Here is an 8,320-nt window from a genome sequence, read left to right as displayed (position 1 = left end):
TGGGGAAAGATCGTATCAAAGGAAGATGTCGCGTCAATCCAAATCTCATGCTCAAAGGCACATCGTGAAGGCTAGAAACCGGTGATGTGGCGATCGAGATTCGAGGATGGAGATGATGATGAAGAGACACAACAACCATATGCTACGCACAGATCAAAAGTATTTTAAGGTTTTTTTTTTTGGTCCTCTCTTTTATTCTATTTCCGTTGTCGTGTCAGAATTGATTTCTTATTTCTTAGTAAAGACGCCAATCAGCTGCCACAATAAACGACGCGCATTTTTTTAATCTTCTAAAATGTCAAAACGGCACGACATCTTTTTTTTAACACAAGAGTCCACCGCAAAAAAAAAAAAAGAACCATCTAAAATGGTGAAGGGAAAAAACTCAGCATGTATTTGTTGTATTTCTAGTCTCTTCTTCACTCTTCTTCAGCATTACATTTCTCACCTCCTCAAGTTCCGAGAAGCTCTCTCTAGCCTACACACATATGTCGGCCATTTTCATTAATTCTGATCATAAAAGCTTAGTAAGTATTGTGGGGTTTAATAAATTGTTAGGTTTAGTTTATTACTTGTTTGATTGTGCTCTTCAAATGCATCTCCGCACTCAACAGTTCTCGTTTGCTTCCTGTGGACACTGATATCTCCATGTACACTCTACAAAGTTCCAATGACGCTCTTGCGAACTTCTTGAAACGCTTTTTGTCTTTCCACACTTCTGATCCCTGAGAGCATATGGATATGTCGTCAAATGCTACTCACATACAAAAGAGTGGCTTTGATAACTTAACAATCAATACCTGATAAGATTTCCTTTGATTCTACTCCATCTTGCATATAATTCCCAGTTTTCAGATGTACTTTCTACTTTGACAATCTATAGAAGAGAGAAACACATAAGGACAATACAAAACCCATATCAAATGCAACAAAACGAAATTGAATCAATAAAATATAAAAAGGAGGATGAGAAAGTTGTTGAAATATTTTGCCAACCTGCTGAATAATTGTCCCAAACAACTCTATGTGGAGTTGTTCAGTCTTTGTTGTAGCATCGATTTCAGTCAATGACAATGATGACTTGCATGATAAATTCCTAGTTTCCAGTTCTGTCATCATGCGGTCCAATAAAACAGCATCAATCCACTTGTTTTTGGTCAATCTCATTAACTGTTGCATAGCTTCAAAGGCCTGGAAGAGAAAAAGCACAAAGATGAAACCAACTCGTTTAGTTCGTAAGCACAAAGATGGAACTAATAGCTAAGACTTTTATACAAGGGTAGAGTAAGTTAATAGCTGGCATTTTACCTGATCAGTATTTCCCACATCCATAGCTAAATGGCTGAACCTCTCCCACAGCTGCCAGTTGTTTCGGCTGTTGATACACAATATTTTTCAATTTCTAATTCTGATTTCCTTAGCTAAAGTAACAGACCGTAAAGGATAGAGAGTGATACTTTAATTTAAGCACTTCTTTGTATGCAATGAATGATTCTTTGATCTTTTCCCTTCATTTTAAGCCTGTACCCATAAAATATTACATATTCAGTAAATGAAAAAAAAAAATATATATATATATATATATATATAAACTAGGTGAGCAGTGAGTCGCGAAGTTAATAGTAAGACCAACTCCAACCCATCTCCATTTCTACCTCCAAACTCTATTTTGGAGAAAAACCTTCTCCAACCCCACTCAATTTCCATCTCCAAAATAGAGATCTCTAGATTTGTCTCTATATTTGAGACTTTTAATTCATTTCTCCATTTTGGAGTTAAACTTTTTTATTTGCAAATCAGTCCCTTAAATTTATATAAACAGTTAAATATTATTATTTTCTACTTAAACTTATAAATAATAATTTTAAAATTCAACAATTAACATATATAACATAGAAAATAGACAATACAAACAAAAGTACAAAATAACATTACTACCAATAAAATTTAAAACACATAATATGACTTAAACTGAAGATTAAAAACAATTTAATACAACAAATACTAATAACTGATGAATGTTGTGTAATGCAATGTTGTTCAATAATAAATTTTAAATATAAATAACATGCTAAAAATTTTCTTTTTTGCTAAAAATAAAATAATTGGGTCAAATTTGTAATTTTAATAAATAAAGGATCATTATATAAATTAATAATAAGATATAAGAAGAATATTCTAAGAATATTCTCTTTTGGAGTCAAATATGGAGAAATAGGTTGGAGTAAATCCATCGAAACATGTAACTGAAATATGCTTACAAACAAGCAATGTTGTTCCAAGCACTCCAGTTTTCGGGATCAAGTTGAACAGCAAAAGTGAATGCATCCAGTGCTTTCTCAACATCAGGGACCTATGGTATCATTTAGGGGATGCTGAATAAGTATCCCTCTTAGTCAGCATGACAAGAATTCCAATGTTGTTTATCTAATTACATTGCTACTAAGCTATTGGAGAAGATGAAGTAAGATACCTTAATCGCCGCATTACCAAGATAAAACCAACCATCTGGATACAGAGAATTTACGGCCATTGCATTGCAGCCTCCCTAAAGAACGAGAAAAAGATGAGACATATCACAAGTGACATCACAATATTACGATAAGTTTTGCACCAGTACATGAAAGCCATAGTGGGATAAGGAGAAAACAAGCAAAGCTGAATTCATCACAAAGGCAGTATTCGTATTTAAGTTTACCAGTAGCAGACAATCATATTATCCCACAATTCCAGGCTTTCAAATATTGTGATTGCTTCCCCAACCAAACCGCAACTCACCAGAAGCTCACCGTATTCCCTGTTGTTGAAATCAAAATGGAACGATGAATAAGAGCGCAAACCTGAAAAGTATCTATATCGGCACATAAACAGAATATCATGCATACTTTCTCAAAGAAGGAATAGTAGGAAGAAGGACTGCATAGCAAAAAGGGATCCGATTTGATACTCCAGGATCGCTCTTGTTAATAGCTCCAACCTGATAAAGGAAAACTATCAGAGCTACAACAAAGCACACAATGAAATAATGCTACAAAATGAGTGTCTTCTGTGCTAGAGAGATATACAATCCAATAAGAAAACCAAAATGATAATACAAGAAGTGTTCACATATACCAGCTTATCCATCATCTCCAGGGCGCGTCCCTTTGTACGGCTTCGAGTTGATTCCCATCGAACACGTAACAAGTCACAGAAACACCGTAGCTATTCCATGTCCGAAGAACAAAAGTCAGTCAGTTTGTTTTTACTTGCATAGGTTGTGACAAAAATGAAGAAACGAACAGCTCCATACATCAACATTTAAATTCAGTCACTTTAATTAACTGAAAGAGTGAAACTTACAGCAAAATATGTTGATTTTTGAGCATCAATTGCCTCAATATATGGAGCCATATCGCACCCTGCAGGAAAAGAAAAGTATTAGATTATATAATAAAAATAAATAAAGGACATGGTTTAATTCAGTTTAACACAAGTGAGTAAAACTAGTCGACACAGAAACAAGAGCGGACAATCGCATCTTCTCTTTCACGATCTCTGTCTTTATTTGGTAATGCCGTAACTTTTTGAATCTCCAAGCTTTTTCAATTGCAGTCACAACTAATGCCAAGTAACTTAATTGTAGGCAGAATCGTTGAAATTATTCTCTATCTTTCCACCATGATGCATACCAATTTTGAGAAAAATAAACATTCGAATTCACTTACCTTGCATCTCATCGTGCCGACTACCCCTTTCAATTAGAAGGCACTGAGCCAAAATCAATGCCTGTTCAACAGGTTTCAAGGGCACAGAATCTTTGCCAGCTTCACTCTCGTTGTTCGCAAAGTTGGGAGTCATATATACTGTAGGTGGTTCAATTTCCCAAGCTTTATAAGGTCCAACATCAGCTTTCTCAGAGGCCAACCTCACGTCCCCATTGGATGAGCTAGTCTTGGCTACCAATACCATCTGTGCCTTGGCATCTATCTATAGCAAGATCAGAGAGAAATTTAGAACAACAAAGCCAAAATATATAACAGAAGAAAGAAAATATCTCATAGCTTACTTGGTGAATAGTACGAAATCCAAGAGCCCCGGTAACAGAGAACTCGATCCCTGCTGCTGATTTAGCAGATTCAAGCTGCAAACTGACAATTTTACTCCGAGTCAAGACCAATATACTAACGCAAAAGAGTAGATAAAAGGCCAAGAAATGGTAAGTAATGGCTGTGAGGAATGAGAGCAGAAACAACTATATACATATGTGGTATACAAGTTCAATCTCGTAACTAAATGAGTCAAAAGTCTCTCATTATTATTTTCTTAAAAAGAGAACCATAAGGCGAAACCAAAGTAATATGGCCAATATCCTAGGACAAAACATATACGCAAAGAAAACATTATCTCAACGGTAACTTACCGAGAAGGGTCAATCCTTCCACATATAAACTGCAGTACACATGATTCCAGATGGATGGTTGACATGATGAATGAAGCTTCATCTTCTAGCAACTTGGTATCCCAATAGCTTTTCATGTTTTCCAATGCTCCAAAATGGCCTAGAGCTTCGGCCATGTAAATTTGCAACATCTCAAACAAAGATGAAGATAGCTCGTCTAGAACTCTTTGATGAATAAGCAAAACTCTGACAAGCCAGCATGAAATACTCCTTACTTCAATTGCAGTTGTCGCAAACAACAAATCTTTCAAATTAAACAGCAGCATTCTAGCAAAAACTAAATGCTGCAGGAAAATAAAGTAGTTTGGGTTACATAGAGTTCACTACAAACAAAAAAAAAAAAAACTGAAATGAAGACTGGGAAAAGATACAGAACGAAGATAATAGTAGTACCTGGAGATTAGAAAACTTCCCAAGCAAGTCAGAACCAACAGACATGAGCTGAATCTTAGCCCAATTCTCCCACTCAACCAAATCCTTAGTTTCTGATACTTTAAACGGTACTGAACATTTTGTTGTTCCTTCTGTAGAACTAACAGCTCAGAAACAAAACCAATCAAAATTTGCAAAACCAGAGTCCAAATTAATTTTCTCAATATTGCAAGTTCATGAAATGTTATGAAGAGTTAAAACTCGGTAACCCTACCCGGTCAAATTGCAACAAGTGAACCAAAAAGTAGACGCGACTGCTAAGCACATCAACAAAACAGCACGGCGAGCCTTATCGACTTCATCAGCAGAATCGTTCACCACGAACGATTCAACCTTGTCGAGAAGCTCAGAGTAAAATCTCTCGGCGGAATCAACCGAGTCGACAAGGTCCAACTCGGAATCTCCGAGTATTAACCTAGTAGCATCGGAGGCTAAAGCTCCGAGATAGTCTCCAGCTTCGATTGAAGACAGAAGGGAGCTTATAAGAGTCTCGTGTGGATGAATACCAGATTGGGATTCATCGAGAGGAGGATCTGACGGTGGTGGTAAAGAGAAGGTGCAACGGAGGAGACGGAGTTCGTAGCCGCGAATGATTTCAACTTCGCCGTCGACCATGGTTGTGTACTGTGGGAGGTGGCGGGAACGGCAGAGAGTGTGTTTTTGTGATTAGTGTTTTTTGGGAGAGAAGAAGAAATAAACTCAGAGAGTTGTTGTTTGTTCGACTTATTTTATTGACGAGGAGGTCAAAAGGTAAAGGTAAAGTTGGATGTTTTCCATTTTTTAATGCGTTTCGAAAATTAGAAACTCTTTAAAATACCAAAACAAGATGTACCACCTTTTGATTGTGTCCTTCAAATTGCGATTTCTAAATATTTACATTTGGAAATATTAAGATTTATAATATATATGGTATTACTATTTTACTTATGTATCTTTAAAGAAAAAAAAAGTTATTTAATTTGAATCACAGAAATTTCATGCTTACACTAGTTGTGATCCTTAAAATTACTTACTACTACTACTGTACAGTCGATATTTAGTTTAGTGATTTCGGTTCTCCATGCATATCCGCTTCCGCTGCATATTAAATCAGTATGTGTTCAACCAAAAGTACAGTAGCTCAGTGGTTGCAAGTTCCATGCGCACGCGCGTGCGTCCAGGGTTCGAATCCCATTATGCGGGGTGCAACTAGTACAACTAGGGTACAACTAGGGTACAACCAGTACAACTACGGGATATGTGGGGTGCAACTGGTACAACTAGGAGGCTGATAGATACAACTAGATGTTCAATTTTCTTTTAAAAATTGTTAGAAGGAGAATTTCGTCCTTCATTAAAGAAGGAGTAGTGAGAATAAGTGGAGGTAATGCAGAATGAAATTGAAGCAGAAGGGCCAAAGAGATTTTAATTCGACATAGACACATAGTGCAAGGTACATATTGATATTCAATCGTCTTACTAAGCTTGCAGAAGCAGAGACGTAAACTCAAAACTCGTATAACCGCAAAAACGAAGCATCAAGTTATGATCTCAACAATATGTGTATTTTTTTAGCCCAAACAACAAAAATGATGCTAATTTATGCTGACAGTGACAAGTCTTTTCTTCTTTCATGTTTTTGTATTTCTAGTCTCTTCTTCACTCTTCTTCTGCATTACATTTCTCACCTCCTCAAGGCAACTTTCAAGTTCCTTTAATTCTTCAGTGTCCGAGAAGCTCTCTGTAGCCTACACACATGCACACGTCAGCCATTTAATTCATTTCTCAACAGTAAGTATTGCGGGGATTAATATATGATTAAGTTTGGTTTTTACTTGTTTGATTGTGGTCTTCAAATGCATCTCAGCACTGAACAGTTCTCGTTTGCTTCCTGTGGACACTGAGATATCCATATAGACTCTACAAAGTTCCAATGACGCTCTCGCAAACTTCTTGAAACGCTCTTTGTCTTTCCACACTTCTGATCCCTGATAGAGAGTTATCGATATATCATCAAATGTTGCTCATAGATAAAAAATTGTGGCTTCGGGTAATCAACTAATCATCAGTCTTTAGATACCTGATATGATCGCACTTGTTTTAACAATGCCTCGCTGCATACCATAAGATCTCCTTTGATTCTACTCCATCTTGCATATAATCCCCAGATTTCAGATGTACTTTCTGTTTTGCAAATCTATAAAAACAAGCAAGAATCACATAAAGGACTGTACAGAGCTATATCGGATGCATACGCCAATAACTATCACTCAGAGAAAAGAGTACAAAGATTCATACTAGTTGTTGAAATGTTTTGCTAACCTGCTGAATAATTTTCCCAAGTAACTCTAGGTGGCGTTGAGTTTCAGCTGGTGTTGCAGCACACGGTTTTGTTTCCGTCCATTCATCTGAAGAACCGTCGATTTCAATCGATGAAGATGGTGATGACTTACATGCTGAATTCCTACTTTCTAATTCTGTCATTATACGGTCCAATAAAACAACATCAATCCTCTTGTTATTGCTCATTTTCAGTATCTGTTGTATAGCTTCGAAGGCCTGGAAGAGGAAAAACACAAAGATGAAACCAATTTGTGTAACTCCTAAGCTTAAATAAAACAAATATAGCTAAGGTTTTTCTAAAAGGGTAGAATAATTTATCTTTACTTAATAGCTGCATTTACCTGATCAATGTTTCCCACATCCATAGCTACATGACTGAAATTTTCCCACATCTGCCAGCTATCTCGCCTGTTGATACACAATATTTTTCAATTACTTGCTCTGAATTTCTTAGCTCAAGTAACAAAACGTAAAGGATAGAGGGATACTTGAATTTAAGCGCTTCTTTGAACGCAATGAATGATTCTTTGCTCCTTTTCTTTATCATATGCCTGCGATCACATATAATTACACATTCAGCATCATCCATTATAAATGTGAAACATAAGGTAGGTGAAAAATGAGTAATGAAGTTAGATAGTAAGGTATGTATGAAGAAAAAAAATAATTCTTCAGCACAAACAGAGCAGAATAGTGAAACTGAAATGCTTACAGACAAGCAATGTTGTTCCAAGCCTCCCCATTGTCGGGATCAAGTTGAACAGCAAAAGTGAATGCATCCAGTGCTTTCTGAACATCCCTGGCCTATGGTATCATGTAGGAGATGTTAAATTAGTATCCATCTCAGTCAGTACGAAAAGAATTTCAATGCTGTTTATCTAATGGCATTTCGAGTGGAAACTATTGCTACTGAACTATCGGAGAAGATGAAGTAAGATAGATACCTTCAACGCAGCAGCACCAAGAGCAAACCAACCATCAGGGTACAGAGAATTTAAAGCCATTGCAGCCTCCCTAAAGGACGAGAAAAATGAGACATCTCACAAGTAAAATTAGCCTGAAGGGCCAAGTTCACAAATCCATTTTCGTTCAAGAAAAAAAAAACAAAGGACAGAACCAAATAGT

At 36.5% G+C, this 8,320-nt stretch overlaps 3 protein-coding genes across 3 annotated transcripts in view; all 3 read right to left on the bottom strand.

Moving 5' to 3' along the window:
- Window positions 1-238, bottom strand: part of LOC104735763 (UPF0651 protein YPL107W, mitochondrial-like) — a gene marked incomplete in the record, with an annotated part of 1,003 nt that extends 765 nt beyond the window's left edge. Inside the window, 1 exon segment of the mRNA XM_019235054.1 lies at window positions 1-238. Within this exon segment, the coding sequence (XP_019090599.1) occupies window positions 1-139 (139 nt within the window).
- On the bottom strand, window positions 257-5,562 carry LOC104738017 (tetratricopeptide repeat protein 27-like). Its single transcript, XM_010458255.2, has 15 exons — window positions 5,088-5,562; window positions 4,835-4,973; window positions 4,403-4,725; window positions 4,049-4,130; window positions 3,708-3,969; window positions 3,343-3,401; window positions 3,115-3,204; window positions 2,886-2,977; window positions 2,699-2,797; window positions 1,458-1,508; window positions 1,309-1,375; window positions 997-1,191; window positions 801-877; window positions 573-725; window positions 257-478 (listed from the first exon to the last, which is right to left on the bottom strand). The coding sequence occupies exons 1-14, from the start codon at window positions 5,486-5,488 to the stop codon at window positions 608-610; spliced, it is 2,055 nt and encodes a 684-aa protein (XP_010456557.1). The 5' UTR covers window positions 5,489-5,562; the 3' UTR covers window positions 257-478; window positions 573-607.
- Window positions 6,262-8,205, bottom strand: LOC104735761 (tetratricopeptide repeat protein 27 homolog). Its single transcript, XM_010455609.1, has 8 exons — window positions 8,140-8,205; window positions 7,908-7,999; window positions 7,684-7,746; window positions 7,537-7,603; window positions 7,175-7,411; window positions 6,933-7,049; window positions 6,688-6,840; window positions 6,262-6,600 (listed from the first exon to the last, which is right to left on the bottom strand). Exons 1-8 carry the CDS (start codon window positions 8,197-8,199, stop codon window positions 6,484-6,486), a joined length of 906 nt encoding a protein of 301 aa, XP_010453911.1. The 5' UTR covers window positions 8,200-8,205; the 3' UTR covers window positions 6,262-6,483.

The sequence above is a fragment of the Camelina sativa genome, chromosome 13, assembly GCF_000633955.1.
Source record: "Camelina sativa cultivar DH55 chromosome 13, Cs, whole genome shotgun sequence".
In the NCBI taxonomy this organism is placed as follows: Eukaryota; Viridiplantae; Streptophyta; class Magnoliopsida; order Brassicales; family Brassicaceae; genus Camelina; species Camelina sativa.
The sequence above is the reverse complement of the archived record's forward strand: the minus strand, read 5'-3'. Positions and strand labels throughout refer to the sequence as shown.